We start from the raw sequence: 21,240 nt of genomic DNA, 5'->3' as shown, positions 1-21,240 counted from the left end.
TCAAAGTGGTATCATCTGCATATCTGAGATTGTTAATGTTTCTTCCAGAGATTTTAACTCCAGCCCTGGATTCCTCAAGCCTAGCATGTCGCATGATGTGTTCTGCGTACAAGTTGAATAGGTAGGGTGAGAGTATACAGCCCTGCCGTACTCCTTTCCCAATCTTAAACCAGTCCGTTGTTCCGTGGTCTGTTCTTACTGTTGCTACTTGGTCGTTATACAGATTCTTCAGGAGGCAGACAAGATGACTTGGTATCCCCATACCACTAAGAACTTGCCACAATTTGTTATGGTCCACACAGTCAAAGGCTTTAGAATAGTCAATAAAACAGAAATAGATGTTTTTCTGAAACTCCCTGGCTTTTTCCATTATCCAGTGGATATTGGCAATTTGGTCCCTAGTTCCTCTGCCTTTTCTAAACCCAGCTTGTACACCTGGCAATTCTCGCTCTATGAATTGCTGAAGTCTACCTTGCAGGATCTTGAGCATTACCTTACTGGCATGTGAAATGAGTGCCACTGTTCAATAGTTGGAACATTCTTTAGTGTTTCCCTTTTTTGGTATGGGGATATAAGTTGATTTTTTCCAATCTGATGGCCATTCTTGTGTTTTCCAAATTTGCTGGTATATAGCATGCATTACCTTGACAGCATCATCTTGCAAGATTTTGAACAGTTCAGCTGGGATACTGTCATCTCCTGCTGCCTTGTTATTAGCAATGCTTCTTAAGGCCCACTCAGCCTCACTCTTCAGGATGTCTGGCTCTAGCTCACTGACTACACCGTCAAAGCTATCCCCGATATTGTTATCCTTCCTATACAGGTCTTCTGTATATTCTTGCCACCTTTTCTTGATCTCTTCTTCTTCTGTTAGGTCCTTGCCATCTTTGTTTTTGATCATACGCATTTTGGCCTGGAATTTACCTCCGAAGGTTCTAATTTTCTGGAAGAGGTCTCTTGTCCTTCCTATTCTATTGTCTTCTTCCACCTCCGCGCATTGCTTGTTTAAAAACAATTCCTTATCTCTTCTGGCTAACCTCTGGAATTTTGCATTTAATTGGACATATCTCCCCCTATCACTGTTGGCTTTTGCTTTCCTTCTTTCTTGGGCTACTTCTAGTGTCTCAGCAGACAGCCATTTTGCCTTCTTGGTTTTCTCTTCCTTTGGGATGTATTTTGCCTCCTGAACAATGTTGCGAACTTCTGTCCACAGTTCTTCCGGGACCCTATCTACTAAGTCCAGTCCCTTAAATCAATTCTTCACCTCCACTGCATATTCCTTAGGAATATTAGTGAGCTCATATCTAGCTGATCTGTGGGTTGCCCTGGCTCATAGGTCTTACATTCCAGGTTCCAACGGTGTGTTGATCCTTAGAACATCGGATTCGCCGTTCACCACCAGCACCGTCGGCCGCTAGCCATCCTTTCGGCTTTGAGCTAGCTGCGTCATCACGTCTGGGGCTAGTTGAGCTCATCCTCTGTTCCTCCCCAGTAGCATTTTGACCATCTTCCAACCTGGGGGTCTCATCTTCCGATGGTATACCGACATATCTCTGGTTGTACTGATCCATTGAGTTTTCACGGCAAGAATACTGGGGTGGGTTGCCATTACCTTCCCCAGGGATCACATTTAGTCTGACCTCTCTGTCATGACCTTCCCGTCTTGGGTGGCCCTTCACGGTTTAGCTCATGGCATCACTGAGGTGCTCAAGCTCCAGCACCACAAGGTAACGATCCTTTGCTGAAGAGATTCATAGTAGAAAGTACTTAATCATCACTGGTTCTTTATAGACATTTTTTATGGAAGTAGAAGTGTCTGCGTGCAAGCGAGATGAATGGACAAGAGCTGCATTCTGCAGCACCTCCTGCTTGCAGGTGTGCCAAAAGGGTAATGGAGATTGTTAATCCCCAGACCAAGGAAGAAGGAGGAAGTGGAAATCAGGTGACCCATGTGACATCCCACAAACACAATAGAGATGCATTTACTAGAAACACCCCCTTATGCTTATGAGACAATGCTGAGTTGACCCCTGATAATCCCAACAGTGAGAAAGCTGGGAAAAAGCATTTCAAGTCCTTCAAAGAGACTCCACCTTAATGAACTCACAATGAATGAGGCTGGGAAATTCCTCTTGCAGGTTCCAAGGTTCTGTGTTTACTCCAGACTAGCATGAAAAATACCTTTTTTTTTTTATAAACAACTTTATCATTTTTCAGAGTATAGTTAAAATACAAAATATCGAATATAGAAAAGCTAGAGTACAGGACTAAAGAAAAAAGGAAAACTATAAAAGTGCGGAACGGAGAGAAAATAGAAACAGAAAGTGACTTCCAACCTTTTCCAGTACAGATATGAATACATGATTCACCTTAATAACATTATTTCTATCACATCAAATCATTTAATCATTAAAACCCAAAATCAGAACTTCATTTTTTTCTGACACAAGCAAGTAGTCTAAAAGGGGTTGCTAAGTAGAAAGAAGTCCAGAAACGGTATTTTCTCAATACCTTTCTGAAATCTGGGTAGGTCTTGCTTCCTTGGCCTTGCTTAGCTGTATGGGGCTGGACAGGCGCCATACCGATTCCTTTAACTTCCAGATTCCACTTCCAGACAGAAAGGACATTTTCCATACCTCTTTCAGTAATATAAAGTATAGTTTCTGTTCCAACATCAGCTAGCTTTTAACCTCTAATTGCTTAGTGCAACATTATCCCAACTGGTACCCTCCAGTTCTATGGGACATAGCTCCCATCATCCATGAACATTGGCCACGATCGCTTTGCCTGATGGGGCTTGTATTCCCAACTGGCTTGAATACCACCACAGACAGCCGATAGAAGGTAAAGAGCCAACAGGCAAATACAATTTCTTTTTCTGGCTACATTCCTAGTACAGGATGCAGCACCCTCATTTTTGTGTATTTCCTGCCCCTGTTCAGTGGAAAAGTGAAATGCAGCGGTGGTGTTTAGGAGCTGCAGAAACTTGGAACAGCAAGGATGCTCACCTTCAGCTGGAGTTTCCAACATGCAATAGGGGGGTCCCCGAAGAATGACTTCTTGCAGGATAATGGCAAAGCTAAACACATCGCCTTTAAAGGTGCCTTTGGGGTGCACCTCAGGATCTCTCAGTAATTCAGGAGCAGTCCAGAGCAACTCTGAAAAACCAGAGCAAAGACCCAATTAGTCAGCAATTGGGAGATTCTGGAATAATTGCTCTGTTTAGCCTATATCTAAAAGTTGGAGAGTTATTTTCAACTATAGGTTAAGTTCTCACTGCACTGCAAATCTGAACCAGTTCCATTGTGGTTGAATTACCAATAACATCCCTACAAAGCATTCTGGGATTGAAATTTATTTATTTATTTATTCACTCATTCAAACTTCTATCCTGGTTTATCTTCTGGGTGAATTTAAGGCCATTGAAAACATGAGGATAGAGGATAATTGTCATGTTCACCGTTCCAATGTTACCGCTGCATCGTAACGTTTCGCATGTCATTTGGCTGATGCGTGTTTCGTCTGGGAGGGGAGGAGGATTCCATCTCGTGGGGTTGTATCTGTTGGCTGCTGGATTGGAATGTGTTTGGGTTATCTTGTGTGTTCAAGGTTCCTTTCCCAGGACATCAGCAGAAACGGTTACCAGCACCTGGGGGGGGGGAGTTTGCAACGGCCGGGCGAGGGGAGGGATTACGTTTGAGCCGAGGGTTTTTAGTTTGTATTTGGTGCGCTTTTGCTCATTCTCAGCTTTCTCTGTATTTGCATACTATTCTTCTAATAAATCAGATATCATTAAGTACCTGCTTGTGAGTCTGAGTCTATTAGGGTAGGCAATCCTTACATAAGGCTTGCTTGCTTGCTTGCTTGCTTGCTTGCTTGCTTGCTTCCTTCCTTCCTTCCTTCCTTCCTTCCCTCCCTCCTTACTTCCCTCTCCCTCTCTCTTTCTCCTCTCCTCCCCTCTTCCCCCCTTCCCCTCCCCCATTCCCTTCCCCTTCTTCTCTTCTCTTCTCCTCTCCTCTCCTCCCCCTTCCCTTCCCTTCCCTTCCCTCCCCTTCCCCTTCTTCTTCTCTCCTCTCCTCTCCTCCCCTTCTCCCGTTGCCCTTCCCTCCTTTGATGCTTTCAAACAGAGGCTACATGGTCATTATCAGAGGTCGTCCAGTGGAACCTGCACCAAGCATGAGGTTAGGCTAGAAGACCTCTATGGTCTCTTCTAACTCTATGATCTGTCTCTTCACTGCCTCTTTCCCTATTCCTCAGTACCCGCAAAATGAAATAAATGCAAGATAAATCCCCAGAATTCCACTTATGAGAAATTCACCAAAATCCTCTACTTCTTCCTTGAGAAAAATGCAGGCCAGCTGCTAGGAAGTCTGGTTCTATTGTAGACTGCCCAGTCTCTCTCTTCTGGGGGGAGATGGGCAGTGGCAAAATTTGAAAACAAACAAATAAATAAATAAAGGAAGTCACTGTTTACCTTCTGCAGAGGTCTGAACCTGGCGGATGCCCTGGGCTGCCAATAACTCGCCGTAGCCATAATCGGTGATTTTCAACACAAACCGTCCATCCACCACACAGTTGCGGGATTTGAGGTGCCCGTGGCTGATGTCCTGGCTGTGTAAGTATTTCATTCCCTGGAAAAGAAAAAAGAGCTTTGGCATTTTCCTCTTGGCAAATAGAAGAAACATGGAAGAAAAAAAAATCAACCTTCAGAAATGGCCCCTCAAGATGGTGATTGGATTTTAGCTCAACTGGCAGCAGGATGCAAGTCTTCCTCCTGCCTTAATAGGCAAGAAGACAGATGATGATGATGATGATTATTAAAATTTAGGATAAGATGCAAACTGGTTTCTATGGAGGCCATGCTCCCTGGAGTGGATGGTTGGGGCGTGGGTCACACCCCAAAATTAGGAGACATGGGACAAAGAAATTGGCAGGGATAAGACAAAATTTAAATGTTATTCGACTCCAGAACCATCCAGTGTCAAGAAAGTCAAGATGGCAGCCATGATGGCATTGATACCTCCTATGGATACCCCTGTGACTCCTTTCATTTAAATTTGAATGGACTCAAATTTATATTTGATGTATTAAATTCAGTTAATACGATGAATTCTTATGTATGTAATTGTCTCCTCCCCTGAAAGAATCTGGAGTCACATCCAAGAATTTCAGGGGCTTTTTGCAAGCCTGAAAGCTGCCCTAAACAGGACTGTTGGCCATCCATAAGCTACTTGAGCATGTTTAGCTCCTTGGATTTACTTTGTAAAATAGATTATTTTTTTTCTAGGCACCTCAGGATCGAAGCCTTCCCCATAGAGCAGGATTTTTCAAAAGCAAACTACCTCCATTTTTAGAGGAAAACAAATCATTCAGAACCCAGCTTAATATAAAAAAACTTCAGTATTAAAGTATCACGCAGACAGGACAAGACAGTGGATCACTTCTGATCGAGCTTTGGATTCAAAGGGGTAGGAGCTTCACAGTATGTAGGCATACAAACGTGCCTATTTATTTATAAGTATTAAATTAAATTTATACACCGCCCATCTCACTATCAAGTGACTCTGGGCAGCTTCCAAATAAACATCATAACACCATTATAAATATAGAAAAAGTACAAAAATATAGATGGCAGAAGAAGCAGCTGCAGAAATTCAGCAAAAGACACAACCCCTTTAAGGAGTTGCATGCAACAAGTGTGTGAATGCCCCCATGTCCTCCAAAATACTTTTTGCCCTTCAGATCTAAGTATTTCTCCAGCCGCAGCCCTTTAAAACCTTAGCCACAAGAGAGGGGGGTAGGGACACTCATTTCATCCAGATTTCCTTTGCGCAATTCACTCGCCCACAATATGCAGCCTTCCCACACTTCCACGGAATCCAATGGTAAGATTTAGGATGGAATTATCCCACTGGACATTTTGCATGGCGATGCTACAGTCATCCAAAGGGGAAGGCCTTTCCTTAAGAAATTGTTAGAAAAAGCCTACTCACGAATTGGGCAGAGAATTTCAAATGTCATTTGTGCCCACCTTTGGTTAAAATCCAAAAATGGAAGATGTAGCACTTTAATACACATCCGGGATTCTCTGGATTCAGAACTACATCTAGTTCCCTTCTGGATAACCTTTCCCATCTGCAGGACGTACAGCGCTGAATTTTGCCTCGGGATGAAAAAGTCCTCCTTTAGGATAGCAAGGTAAGAAATAAGGAGGAGACTTACTTTAATTAAATCCATCAAAAGGGACGATTTAAACATCCAGTCCAACTTTATGTCGGTGTTTTGCAGCAAGTCCTGCAGACTTCCCCTGGAGCAGAATTCCATCACAGCCACAGAGACACCCATGTCGGATAAAAGCCCTAGAAACGGGTTCACGTTTTCATGGCGTAGGTCCCTCATCTACAGACAAATCAGAAAGTAGGAGAAGAGGGAGATTCTCTCTTCTTGGAAGGGGATCTAAGAAAGCACGCATGTCACCCATGGAACTCTTTTTTATTTATTTATTTGATGTATTATTTAATAAAGAGATTTATATGGCCACCCAACTCACTCACGGTGCTCCGGGAGGCTTACAGAAATAAAAACCCACATACAAAACCCACTACACCCCCACCTCCCTGGCAACAACAGTACATTCAAACAAACCACAATGGGCTCCGCACCAACCTTGGATCCCTGGGCCTGCTGGCAAAACCATGACTTCAAGGCCTTTTGGAAGAGTATTAAGGTGGGGGCCAGTCTTATCTCCATGGGGATGATGTCCCACAGGGAGGGAGCCACCCCTTTACTACAAGATGGGAGGATGGCCATTAATGGATGGCTTTCCAAGGGGAATGGATAATTTAGGGAACTCAGGTCTAATTAAAGACACAATATTAAAATGCTTTCTGTGTATTGCAGAGAAATGTAAATGCTTTGGTCTATTTTGAAGTGGGGTAAGGGTTTAAGATTAATTACCTGGACTGTTTTTAGGGTTTATTCAATTTCTCTTTAATGACTTGGATTAAGTTTAATAAGATATAATAATAAATGCTTGGCTTTAGGCTTAATATGATTAAGATTATTATAATTGTTGTATGATTAATTATAATGGCAGACCATTTATATGCTTTTTAGTTTGATCTTTATTATAGCAGAGAAAAGCATAGAATAGTAGTAGGAAGGGAATAATTAAATAAGTGTTATTTTTGATGGGGAGGTTTATATTCTTTCTTTTCTTTATATAAGGGGAAGGAGCAAATGTATTTAGTGATTTTTATAATGTGCCACCAGAACGATTTATAGAAATAATGTGATTTTGGTTTAATGTAGAGTAAGGGATTGATTATGGAAAATCGTTAGAAGTTGGAAGTCATTTCTTTATGTAATCTTTAAAAAAAAATCTCTTTTTGTGTTTTCACACTCTTTTAGTTTTTTCTTTTTTCTTTTTGTAGGTGGGGTTTTTTTTTTGCTTTTTTGTAGTTTTTATCTTTGTTCTAAATCTAATAAAATTCTTATGAAAAAATATATACATATTATCTCCAGGTCTGGTTCAGCAGGCTTTCAAGTACCAGATGCAGAGGAAGAATGTCAGGAGACTAATATATTTCTGCCTCCTGCTTCAGAACATCCAACCCAACATTTGGCCGGGCAACATAAGAGACAATGTTGGAACAAGACGGGACTTGGCCTGATCTAGCAGAATTAGCTTTATGTTCTTCTGCTTGGGGGAAGGTGTAGGAGACATCAGTTCAGGTCATCTACGAAGAGCACCTAAGTGTTAGAATTGGCCACGGTGCCCAAGGAGTTGAATCATTTCGCAGATTTATGAGCCTGGGATTTAAAATGCGTGTGAGATTTCTTGATTTGATTTCCTTACATGTTCAATCAGTCCCTCCCCTTTTCATTTTGGGGACTGCATGCTCAAACACAGAAACTCAATAATGCATAAGGAAAGGACTCGAAGTCACCATGGCTCCTTTGATTGCTGATCCTGGATTACAAATCAGACGGTGGCCAGACTAAAGTAGATCCTGGTGACTTCATAAATGCATCTATGGTAATTTTCTGGACAGTGATACAAAGGTGGTGGGCCACTGGCTTCTTCTAAGCCATCTTGGTTCAACCTACAGCCCTGGGATCTCCTAGTGGTCTCCCACCCATGTATTAACCAAGTTTAACCCTGGTTAGCTCTTTGAGATTGGTCAAGGTTCAGGGCTGCCATCTGTCTGGAGAAGGCTAAATCAATACAAAATCATGACTCCATAGACCGAAAATGCCAGCTAAATCCATCCTCAAAGAGTCAAAATGCAGTGGGGTCACAGAGTTGGGGCCAGAGGCATCCATGGGAGGGGGGGTCAAGTGGGAAAACTGAAAAAGCAGCCCTGGGCCAGCAAAATGGAAGCTCCACTCCTTCTCTAGACACATCAGGATGTGTCTAGGGGCATTACGAAAGTGTTTGTGCTTGTGATGCCAGGGCATAAACCCGATTTCGTCATTTTGATGAGTGTCTGATCCCGCAGAAGCCTCTGAAGGGGCTGTTGGGGGCTCTGGTTCCCATCTCCCCGCTCAGTGCAGGAATCCAAATGAAAGCATCACCCACAGAGTGGCTGCAGCATTTCGCTCCCTCCCTACCTTGGTTAGCACACAGGTAGCCCGGTGCCTCCAATCACTGGTCACTCCAGTCTCCAGTTTCTTCAGCCATGCCCAGTCTCCCTGCCCAAACAGCAAGGGTTTTGAAACCAAAGTTCACATAACTACATGGTTTTATATAATTTCACAATTCACTTGATTTTTGAAAGTTTCAAGTTTTCCCCTGGATAGGACTAACCTGGTTAGTATACAAAGGCTGATTCTTTGATCCCTGAGTAGCTAGGATCACCCCCTTGAAGCAAATACAGGTAGTCCTCACTTAACAACCACAACAGGGACAAGGGACAAGTTGTTGAGAGTTGGCTGTTAAGCGGTGCGGTCATTAAGTGAGTCACCACGTGACCAGACCTGATTTTAGTATCATTTTTACAACAGTCATTAAGCATTTTGGGTGCTTGGAAACCAGCTCACATTTACAACCAGCTGCAGCATCCTATGGTCACGTGATCACAATTTGTGACCTTAAAGGGCATAAAACGTCCATTAGGGAAGCTGGATTCACTTAATGACTGCAATGATTTGCTTAACAACCTGTGATTTGCTCAATGACCATGGTGATTCGCTTAATGACTGTCATAAAAATAGTCATGAAATCAGGTCCAGTCATGTGGTGAGTTAAATTATGACCACAATGACTTACGATGGAAATTCTGGTCCCAATAGTGGTCACAGGTCGAGGACTATCTGTAGTCCTGACCTACCTGCCATTGGCTTTCTGGTCTGGTCTACCTTGCAGGGCTAACACTCCCCCATTTTTGTCTATAGCACTGGTTTGGGCTTCATCTATGTAGATGAAGAAGGATCTCCAAAAATACTCATTGCCCATATTTAATCAGGATTCCCGTTACCTCATACATGGCCACATTAGATGTTTCATAGGTCAGCATTGTGCTTTTCACCGACAATGAATGGGTCACAGATCTCAGGCTGTGTACTTCTGAGCAGCTCCTTGACTCACTGAGGTTGTCGAGAGTTAGTCTCTGTGAAAGCAACAATGGCCAGAAAGTAACCAATGAAAAATATTCCTTTTACCAACCTTCCATTTTTTATCATCTTTTTCACTGCAAATGTGTGGAGAAGCCCTTTTATCCTTAGCACGATCCCTGATTGGTTAGCATCAACTATAGACAGGGTTAAGAAAGGTTTTTTCTTAGCGCAGTGGGCTTCATTTGTTATTTTGTATCTATCTATCTATCTATCTAATCTATGTGAACCAAGAAAAAGGAAAAACAGATAAAGGATGAAAAAAAGAAATAGAAAATAGATTTACAAGCTGTTTAAAACCGAATGAGAATTTCTAAAGTAAAACGAGATGAGTGCTGGCCATAATGGTGAACTTTTATCACTTTAGCATGTTTGTTATTGTTTGTAATAAGCTTAGCACACAAATGACTCTAATTGGTTATAGCACATTGTGACATCATAATATCTCATACATGATTGCTGACACTTGGAAAGGAATGCAACAGAGGGGAAAACCTTTGAACATAAAATCATGGCTGAGAATAGATGCCTAAGACAAAATATCAAGGACTTTGGAGAACCACTCTCTTGAAATAACTACCTTTGAGAGGAGGAGGGGCAGGGGAGGAATAATAATAATAATAATCAGACTTGAAGGACGTTCTACTTAGAACCAGGCTCAATATGATTTTTCTAGCTTAAGTTGCCTTCTTCATAAAAGCTATTTGTTCTGTTAACATCCTTTGAAATTTCTCAACGTTTCATGTACTCGCACAAAGGTCTTAAATTGATGGTTCCAATTCTGCTTTAGATTAAATTCCCACGCCAAATGCAACAGGAGCATCTGCAGAGGGGGTCAAAAAAGTCAGGATGGCAGGGGTGGCCACACGATCAAAGCCCTGCCTCTTTTTAAAGATGCAACCGGCTTTGATTGCACAGTCACGGCCACCATCTTGACTTTTTTGACACCTGCGCAGACACCCCTTAAATGTGTCCGGGTGAGACGGTCTCATATTACCTACCATTCTACTGATTTTGGTGTTCACAAAAGTTAGATCGTCTAAAGTCAGAAATAGCTTCTGCGATCCTTTGACAGCGTGGCGACTAGGGTTACTGTTTCTGAAAAAGGGATCAAAAACACACATAGATCATTGGCCGCGATCCCAACAGCTTTCATTTCTTATTACTTAAAACCATTGTTTAGCATGTCTCATTTTAAAAACCCAAAGTACAATGAGGAACGGAGGCAACCATTGGTCACCTTTTGGGAAAAAAATTGTAGGACTGAGAGCATCCTGGAGTCACAGCAAAGCGGATTCTCTAGAAGGGTTGCCAACTACTTTTATGAACTGTGCTTCTATGCTCTGAAGAGTACCAGAGGTTGAGTGGTACTGCTCCTTCTGGCCTTGGAAAAGCTTCAGAGCTTAATTGCAGTCGGGCAAGATGCTGTTCCAATGCAGGAAAGGGTGTGATTGTTTTAAATGTGAAGGGTAAGGAATCACAGTAAGATTTCATTGGGGTTTCACATCCATGGATCAGAGATCCATTTTATGAGACATCATCAGAGATATTAGCAAAGGGAGAGCCTCTGGTCTACAGCATGGGTGGCCCTATCTAGCACAAGTTGAAAGCAAAATCAGAACAGATAAAGTACAGATGAGAACAGATGCACAACCTAATCCAGTGTTTCTCAACTTCGGCAACTTGAAGATGGGTGGACTTCTACTCCCAGAATTCCCCAGCCAGCTGGCTGAGGAATTCTGGGAGTTGAAGTCCACCCATCTTCAAGTTGCCAAGGTTGAGAAACACTGGTCTAGACCTTTGTTGTTGTTGTTTATTCGTTCAGTCGCTTCCGACTCTTCGTGACTTCATGGACCAGCCCACGCCAGAGCTTCCTGTCGGTCGTTGACACCCCCAGCTCCCCCAGGGACGAGTCCGTCACCTCCAGGATATCATCCATCCACCTTGCCCTTGGTCGGCCCCTCTTCCTTTTGCCCTCCACTCTCCCCAGCATCAGCATCTTCTCCAGGCTGTCCTGTCTTCTCATTACGTGGCCAAAGTATTTCAGTTTTGCCTTGAATATCATTCCCTCAAGTGAGCAGTCTGGCTTTATTTCCTGGAGGATGGACTGGTTTGATCTTCTTGCAGTCCAAGGCACTCTCAGGATTTTCCTCCGACACCACAGTTCCAAAGCATCGATCTTCCTTCGCTCAGCCTTCCTTATGGACCAGGTGTAGACCTACTAAGATCAAAATTCCCAGGGTTCTGGGGCCCAAAGGCCTTCTGGGTAACAAAACCAATGTAGGGGTGGGGAGATTGGCCTGTTAACACCCCTTGCAACCCATGTTTCACTCGGTTGCTAAGTCAGCCCATTTTCTGAAGCTGCACCGATGCCTTGAATCCATTCCAGGGAAAACTGGGAGATGCAATGTAGCGCATCAGCAATAGGAAGAATCCAGCTGCATTGGGCTATCTTTGGCTCCAATTAATAATTTTGCATTATTATTATATTTTTTACAGTGGTGAGGCAGAAAGCCAGTAATTTCCTCTCCCTGCCCAAATTGTCAGAGGAGTCCAAGCACCTGGCTTGGAATAATTGCCCTTTCAGGATTCCTTACTTAGCACAATTTATTTCCTGAAATCATTAGCTAATTGGGCCACCCAGAAAGGAGATGAATGATGCTCAGGCTGTGGACAAAATCTGGAGTGGATTCCTGGCTGAGGATGGGCTGAGGCTGACCATACATTGTGAAGCTGGTTATTGTCGAGACAGGGGTGTCCACAGGGTGCAGTCAAAAAAGTCAAGATGGTGGCCACAGGAGTGCGATTGAAGCTGCGCCTGTTTTTTATGCACAAGACAAGCAGGGGGAGCTTCAGCCACATCCTGAATCTTTGCATTGTTTTATTGTACTATTATAAAACATAAATAGTACCTTATATTATTTGGGTCCAATGGTATTTATACAGTTTTGACTAAAGATGATCAATACTGTAATGTTTTGATAACTTAAACCTTAAAAAAAAGGTTTATATTAATATTAATTATGATTCCTAAAATGTCAATCAGCATAACATTGTTTAAATTCTACATCCCAGGTTAAATGTGGCGTGAATAAGCAACTGCAAAGTACATCACACTATTTGTTATACAAGAAAGGTTTCTGTCTTACACTTAATACTTAATACTAAGGTCTCTGCTGTATTGCTACTTATTATTATTTGTATATAGTAATGGAAAAAAAGAAAAGGAGACTAAACAAAATAAATATGCTTGAATTTTTCTGACCACACCTCCAAATGCCACAACGCACATCTCCATCACAGCTTCTCCATTCCAGGAGTGAATTAGGGATGACACAGAATTACTGAAGTCGATATCTTAAAGTGGCCAAGTCTGAAAAACACTGGCCTAGGGGGAGCTGCGTAAAATGTTGGGTCCAATGCTTTATTTATCCTATTGCTAAGAGCTTGGAGAAGATGCCGATGCTGGGGAGAGTGGAGGGCAAAAGGAAGAGGGGCCGACCAAGGGCAAGGTGGATGGATGATATTCTAGAGGTGACGGACCCGTCCCTGGGGGAGCTGGGGGTGTTGACGACCGACAGGAGGCTCTGGCGTGGGCTGGTCCATGAAGTCACGAAGAGTCGGAAGCGACTGGACGAATAAACAACAAGAGCTTGGATCACAGATCTGCTCCTTGCAATAGTTGGGAGAAAAACCCGGAAAGAATTAAATAAAAATAATAAATTCTAACCTGATGAGGTATGCCAGGTACAGGCCAAAGAGGAGCAGGAAGACAGGAGGTGACAGCAGTAAAATCACAATCAGCAGTCCTGGATCTAGGCAAGAAACAGAGATAAAGCTTAAATCCTGTACTAGAGTTGATTGATTTGAGTGCTATCGAAATGTGGATTCCTACCACACATTTAGCTTAGTTAGTGAATGAACCTGTTTCCCGGGTGTGTACAATCTGCTGAACCCTAAGTTAACCAGAGCAGCTGGGCTCCTGCAAGGTGCTAAGCCTGCCAAAAGAAGAAACTATTAAAGTTAACACTACAGGTAGTCCTCGCTTAACAACCATTTGTTTAGTGATGGTTCAGACTTACAACGGTGCTGGAAAAAACGACTTACAACTGATCCTCACATTTACAACCATTGCAGCGTCCCGTGGTCACATGATTGCCATTTTCAACCTTCTCAGCTGGTTTCTGGCAAGCAAAATCAATGGGGAACCTTGTGATTCACTTAACAACCATGTGGTTCACTTAATGCCTGTGGTGATTCAATTAATGACTGCTGCAAAAAAAGGTCGTAAAATCGGGTCGGATTCACTTAATGACCACTTCACTTAGTAATCAAAATTCTGGTCCCAATTGTGGTTAAGCAAGGACTACCTGTACTAAGTAAGTTTTGGAGATAGAGACAGACAGACACAGATTTCACTTTGCTTGCATGCTGCCCATTCCCAAAGGCTCCAGGCAGCTAATAATGTCAACATATAAAATAATGGCCCCGGGAGAAATGACCCAACGCATTTAAAAATAAAAAGACTGAGAAGGACAGCAAACCAATGCACACGAACACCATGCGTCCCCAACCCCACCTTCGAAATTGCAACACGTTGCCCTATGTAAGAGGAGGCAGGGAGGTCTTCAAAGTTCTCCTAAAGCCCAAAATGGTTAAGACTGACCGAATCCCTGCCGAGACAGAGTTCCAGAGAGTGGGGGCGGCTACTGAAAACACCCCCTTCCAAGGCCTCATCGGTGACACTGGGATGGGGCCTGGAGGAGCTGGCCCTATTTGAACTGGCTGGATGGGGAGACAAAGACAGGAGAAAGCAGTCCCTCAGATAACCAGGCCCAGAAGCATAGAAGGCCTTAAAAGGGCCAACCAGCATTTGGAGTCACAGCCTGAAGCCAAGCGGCACCGATGTAGCTCCTGAAGCAGTGGGGAAGCCCAGGTACGTCAGGATTTGCCCACGCTGCCTGGGCTGCTGCATTCTGTAAACGCTGTAGCTCCTGGCTGTTCTTCAAGGAGACCCCCGTGGCGAGCATGCTACAGTAATCCAAACGGGGGGTCCTAGGGCATGAGTGATGGTGAGCAGAGCCTCCTGGTCCAAGAATAGTCACCACTAGTGCCCAAGATACATCTGTGTAAAAGGATGGATGGACGCACATGGAATGAAATGGGCTTGTTTGGAGAAAAAATCTTTTACAACCCAAATGACAGTTTTCTTCTGACTGGGTGGTAGGTTGACAATAAAATCCATAGAAATCTCCTCCCAGGGATGGGATGGGATGGCCACTGGCTGGAGAAGCCCCTGTGGTTTACCCCCTTTTCGCTTTGACATGGCACAAACAGGACAGGAAGCAACATAGTCTTTTACGTCACGCCTTAAGGTCGGCCACCAAAATTGACGGCGAACCAAATGTAAGGTTTTGACAAAACCAAAGTGTCCAGCAAGTTTGTCATCATGGAAACGCTGCAAAACATCGGCCCTCAGAGTTTCAGGCACATAAAGGCGGTGCTCCACCCACGCCAGACCATTTTCAAAAGAAGCATTGTCTCTATTAGCTAGTAACCAAGTGTCAGATTTCAGCACCTGGAGAAAGTCCTTCTGTAACTGACAAGGAACTTGCACCTTCCGCTTCCCAGACGGGGCTGGGGGCGGGGTTGCCTGCGCACAGGTCTGGCTCCGAGTGACAGCAACCAAGCCCAGTTGTGGTTCAGTGAGAACAGTCCCAACCACATCTGCCACCTGGTCAAGGTCCTGAGGTAAACGTGACAAAGCATCGGCCAGAAAGTTTTTCTTTCCCAGAATAAATTTTAACTGGAAGTTAAAGCGACTGAAAAATTGAGCCCAGCGAATTTGTTTAGGACTGAGACGCTGGGGGGTGCGGGGGGCTTCCAAATTCCTGTGATCAGTCCAAACTTCGAAAGGGCATTTAGCGCCTTCCAGGAGGTGATGCCAGGCTTCCAAAGCAGCTTTTACAGCAAAAGCCTCTTTTTCCCAAACATGCCACCGGCGTTCAGTTTTAGAAAATTTTCTGGACAGATGAGCGCAGGGTTTTAAGTGATTTTCAGAATCTCTCTGTAACAATATAGCCCCAATTGAGGAGTCAGAAGCATCAACTTAGACCACAAAGGGGCGTTCAGGATCGGGGTGCTGTAAAATAGGCTCAGCAGTGAAGAGGGCCTTTAACTTCTCGAATGCTGCCTGGCATTCAGGTGTCCAATTCAGCACTGCCCCAGGATTTTTCACCTTGCGTGTCTCCCCCAAACCTTTGGTACGTAGTAAGTCAGTAAGGGGCAAAGCAATCTCAGCAAATCCCTGGATAAACTGCCGATAATAATTACTGAACCCGAAGAAACTTTGTAATTACCTCCAGGTGCGGGGGTGTTCCCAACTTAAAATCACCTGAATTTTTTCAGGGTCCATCTCAATGCCTTTGTCAGATACCCTATAGCCCAGATAGTCAAGTTGGGTTTTGTGAAATTCACATTTGGAAAGCATGGCATAGAGTTTGGCATCTCTAAGCTTGCTTAACACCTGTCTGAGGAGGCGTTCGTGTTCCTCCTCGGTTTCAGTGTAAATGCGAACATCGTCTAAATAAACCAGGACCCCTTTAAACAAATGATCATATAACACTTCATTAATCAATTGCATGAAGACTCTGGGCGCCCCTGCTAACCCAAAAGGGAGGACTTTGTACTGAAATGAACCCAATGGGCAATTAAAAGCAGTTTTCCACTCGTCTCCAGCTCGTATGCGGATGCGAAAATAGGCTTCATGAAGGTCGAGCTTGGAAAAAATCTTGCCCTTTGACAAATGGGCTAACATGTCCTTCATGAGTGGCAGAGGGTATTTGTTGCAGATCGAGACGGAATTTAACCCGCGATAGTCCGTACAAAGTCTAAGTGTCCTAACAGTGAGACACACGCTGAGCCGAGTAGTACTCTAATGTTTATTACTGCTACATAAACAGAATCCTAACAAACTGAAGAAGCGTGGGAAAAACCCAGACATATAAACCCCATAGTCAAGGCGGGTCTGTTCTGTGTCTCTTTGAATGGCTGCTTAACTCCTCAGTACTACGCATGCGCTTTACAGCCTGGATGGGAGCCCCCTGCTCGCCATCCTTACTCATGACACTAAGCGTGCCATCCTTCTTTTCCCAGAAAAGCACAGGGGTCCCAACTGGGGAATTTGCAGGTTCAATAAACCCCCTTGACAGATTTTTGTCAATAAAGTCCTGCAATGCCTCAAGCTCTTTCTGAGTCATTGGATAAATTTTCGGCTTGGGCAATTGAGTGTTGGGAACCGACTCTATTGCACAGTCAGTTTTCTGATGGGGGGGTAACTGATCTGCTTCCATTTCCCCAAAGACATCTGCAAAGTCTTGGTATCGATCGGGCAAGCCTTCTAAATGTGCCAAACTAAGGCGCAGTGTAGCAATTGCAGCCCTTCCAACCCCCGCATGTGAAGCTCTCTCCGCCGTAGGGGCTTGGTAAAACCCATCCTTAAAAGTCAGAGTTCTGTGTTCCCAGTTTATATATGGGCTTCGATAGGTCAACCAGGGAATCCCCAGAATTACCAAGGGATTGCCAACAGGTGCCCTTGGTAATTTTAAAGACTCACTACAAATTTTAAAGACTCACGGTGGCTGCCCATTTGCATTGCGACAGTTCCAGTGAAATGGGTTGCCGCCCCCCCCCCACCGTTGAACTATCCAACTGTGTGAAGATCAAAGGCTGCTGGAGGGGAAAGCTAGGCAGGTCCAAAGCAGTCACCAGATCAGAGTGAATCAGACACCTGGAGCACCCAGAGCCAACCAAAGCCCAGACTTCTGTAGTTTTTGTGCGGGAACCCAATTTCACTTTTACTGCTAAAGTGGGACAGTCAGCACTCACCATAGCATCCTTGCGCCCATCCTCCTCCACCTGCCCACAGGCGCCCTTCATGGCAGGTGGCTGGCGTTTCCTGCCGGCTCCTTAGAGTCATCTTCAGCCTCTCCCGAGAAGTAGGCTACTTCCTCAGCGTCGGCTGCCCCCTTTGCTGCTGTCATCCTCCGCGAGGGGGGTGGTGATTTGGCCGGCAGCTTGCCCGCTCGATCTGCAGTCTTGGCTTTTGGGCAATCAGTTGCTCGATGCCCTTCCTTTCTGCATTGGAGACACTGACCCCTCGCATAGCGCCGATCTCTCTCCTCTTCCCAGGCTGTATAGCCTGGCCGGGCAGCAGTCGCAGCACTTCGGGATCCCCTCATGGTGGCTGGTTTGGTTTGCATGAAGGTCTGCTGACCGTGCTCAGCCTTGCTGGCCAGACAGATCCATTCGTGCAATGTCTCTGGGTTGTCTCTACCCAACGCCCAACGCCGGACGTCCCGGTTGAGCCCCTCTTTAAACCGTTCTATTAAGGTTGACTGCGACCAGTCGGGGATTTTCCCAGCCAGAGCTTTAAACTCCAGGGCGTAATCAGCTACAGACAGTTGCCCCTGGGTAAGATCCTTCAACGCCTTTTTAGCTCTTGCCCTGGCTAGAGGATCCTCAAAATGCAGCTTTAACACCCCCATGAATTCTTCAAAGTGCTGAAGCTCAGGGGAGTCAGCCTCACTTAATTGAACATACCAGTCAGCCACTCGTCCCTTCAACTTGGTGGCAATGGCCGTTATTTTATCCTCTTCAGAAGGGAAGTATGGTCCAAACTGCCTCATGAAGCTTTTAGCGTTAGTGAGGAAGAAAGATAACTTGGTTGGATCCCCATCAAACTTAATGGAAAAGTCTTTCACCCCCACTCCCGTTGGAGCTGAATCAGCTGCTGCTTGAGTGGTTGGGCCCCAGGTTACCATATTTCTCCCTCCACGGGGTGGGGGCACTGGTGGTTGAACTCTGTGGAGTGGGGATTCATCCCGGAGCCGTCTTCGTCCCCGCTCCGCCCGCGGTCCGGGTGGGGGGATGGAGGATGATTGCACGGAGCTGGAATCTCCTTCGCGCCTCGGCTGCCCCCCCCCCATGATAGATACGAGGTTCTTAGCATGTACTCCATCGATTCTAATTTTGCCTCTACCACTCTTAGCCTTTCAGGAGTTCGAGATTCCTCCCTCCCTCGCGTGTTAGGCTGTCTCTCCGTTGACACCGTGGTAAACTCTACGCCTGGGGTCAGCGGGAACCGATGCAATTCTCCCACTGCATCCCAGGTGATCAACTCTGCGGGCGATTTGTTGGGTGACGGCTGCTCTGGTTCTCTCCCATCGTCGGATTCCTCCACCACAGGGCTGGAACTCGAATCCTGCTGGAAACCTGAGGGTTCTAGGGTGAGGCTCAGTTCTCCGCTCTTAACCGTTGACTCGGCCATCAAGCCAGTTGTTTCCTCAAGTCCCCCGGTCGTGAGCTTGGACTCGGCCATCGTTAACTAATTTCCCTCACAATAACTTTTCGGTTCTAAAGCTAACAGTTTAACTTTTTGGATTCTCAGCTTTATGTAATGATTGCCTATTCTAAACACTATTAGACTCATAAGCAGGATCACAAAGATATCTGATTTATTGAAGAATAGTATGCAGGTTCACAAAGAAAGCTGAGAATGATAAAAGCACACCAAATGCAAACTAAAAACCCTCGGTACAAATGAGATCCCTCCCCCCGTAGAATCTTCCCAGGTTCACAATCCCAGGCGCTCCTAATGGCTTCTGATGGTCTGCGGGAAAAGTCCTTGAGCCGAGCACATAACCCAAACACATTCCATTGAAGTGAACGTAGATACAGAGCTTGGCACAAGGTTTCCCAGCAGCTCCCTCCCAACAGCAACGCGCGTCAGCACCATGGCATGTGAAACGTTACGATGTACAATGCACATTGAAACAGTGAACATGACAAAGGGATTCAGTGAGAGTCTGACCTTCCTCTTTTAGATCTCAGTAGCCACCAGGCCATTGTTTGGCCCTGGGACAAGGTATGTAACTGGATATCACCCACATCTTCATGGTACCATACCCCATGCTGATCGAGGACCTTTCCCAGTAGTTTCACGCAGATGATAAAAAGGAGTTAAGGGAGGAGAGATCCTTGAGAAGGCATCTCTTCTCCCACCAGCACTGACTGGAACCGTCCTTCAGGAAGAACACTGCAAAACAGTGCTCCCATTCCAATCTCTCAGAGATGGTCCAGAAGGACACTGTGGCCCATGGTATCAAAAGCTACTGAGAGATCAAGGAGAACCAGGAGGGTTGGGTTTCCCCAATCCGGGTCTCTCCAAAGGTCACCCACGAGTGTAACCAGTGCAGATTCTATGCTATATCCCAGCCTGAATCCTGATAGCCAAAAGATTGCCACAGACTTCCACTGGAACCAGAGAGTGATCCATCCATAATGAAGTTCAAGGCCTCTATTTTCAAAGCACTCTGGGTCTGCCCTGAGATAAAAACCAAATCTAGGGGGTGATATGCCTTTTGGATCCCTAGTAAGTTGAGTCAAGTCCATGGTTTTCATGACAGCCATGAATTCCTAGGCTACTCCAAACTCCAAAGAAAGGTAGTTTGAAGTCCCCCAACACTACTAGAAGGGCAACTCCACATAGGGCTACCTTTGAAGGCCATCTGGAAGTTACGATTGATATAGAATGCTGTGGCATAGGTAGTTATGAGTGTCCCTTGCTAGGCCCATGTAACACCACTCTGCTACAAGCTGCATTGGTTCCCCACAGGGTTCTAGGCGCAATTCAGTTTATCACACCCACATAACAGGGTTCTAGGCGCAATTCAGTTTATCACACCCAGATAACAGGGTTCTAGGCACAATTCAGTTTATCACACCCACATAACAGGGTTCTAGGCGCAATTCAGTTTATCACACCCAGATAACAGGGTTCTAGGCGCAATTCAGTTTATCACACCCGGATAACAGGGTTCTAGGCGCAATTCAGTTTATCACACCCGGATAACAGGGTTCTAGGCGCAATTCAGTTTATCACACCCACATAACAGGGTTCTAGGTGCAATTCAGTTTATCACACCCGGATAACAGGGTTCTAGGCGCAATTCAGTTTATCACACCCGGATAACAGGGTTCTAGGCGCAATTCAGTTTATCACACCCGGATAACAGCGTTCTAGGCGCAATTCAGTTTATCACACCCAGATAACAGCGTTCTAGGCGCAATTCAGTTTATCACACCCAGATAACAGGGTTCTAGGCGCAATTCAGTTTATCACACCCGGATAACAGGGTTCTAGGCGCAATTCAATTCATCACACCCGGATAACGGGGTTCTAGGCGCAATTCAGTTTATCACACCCGGATAACAGCGTTCTAGGCGCAATTCAGTTTATCACACCCAGATAACAGGGTTCTAGACGCAATTCAGTTTATCACACCCGGATAACAGGGTTCTAGGCGCAATTCAGTTTATCACACCCACATAACAGGGTTCTAGGCGCAATTCAGTTTATCACACCCGGATAACAGGGTTCTAGGCGCAATTCAGTTTATCACACCTGGATAACAGGGTTCTAGGCGCAATTCAGTTTATCACACCCGGATAACAGGGTTCTAGGCGCAATTCAATTCATCACACCCGGATAACAGGGTTCTAGGTGCAATTCAGTTTATCACACCCATATAATGGGGTTCTAGGCACAATTCAGTTTATCACACC

At 44.9% G+C, this 21,240-nt stretch overlaps 1 protein-coding gene across 1 annotated transcript in view; it reads right to left on the bottom strand.

Annotated features, from left to right (window-relative positions):
- LOC134498594 (retinal guanylyl cyclase 2-like) overlaps positions 1 to 21,240 on the bottom strand; it is a 109,076-nt gene that overhangs the window by 22,166 nt on the left and 65,670 nt on the right. Inside the window, exons 6-12 of the mRNA XM_063304752.1 lie at positions 13,346 to 13,430; positions 10,617 to 10,713; positions 9,480 to 9,611; positions 8,614 to 8,694; positions 6,223 to 6,399; positions 4,475 to 4,631; positions 3,009 to 3,158 (exon numbers count right to left, since the gene is read on the bottom strand). Of these exons, the coding sequence (XP_063160822.1) occupies positions 3,009 to 3,158; positions 4,475 to 4,631; positions 6,223 to 6,399; positions 8,614 to 8,694; positions 9,480 to 9,611; positions 10,617 to 10,713; positions 13,346 to 13,430 (879 nt within the window). The remainder of the gene's footprint in view (positions 1 to 3,008; positions 3,159 to 4,474; positions 4,632 to 6,222; positions 6,400 to 8,613; positions 8,695 to 9,479; positions 9,612 to 10,616; positions 10,714 to 13,345; positions 13,431 to 21,240) is intronic.

Source organism: Candoia aspera, chromosome 5 (assembly GCF_035149785.1).
Source record: "Candoia aspera isolate rCanAsp1 chromosome 5, rCanAsp1.hap2, whole genome shotgun sequence".
In the NCBI taxonomy this organism is placed as follows: Eukaryota; Metazoa; Chordata; class Lepidosauria; order Squamata; family Boidae; genus Candoia; species Candoia aspera.
The sequence above is the reverse complement of the archived record's forward strand: the minus strand, read 5'-3'. Positions and strand labels throughout refer to the sequence as shown.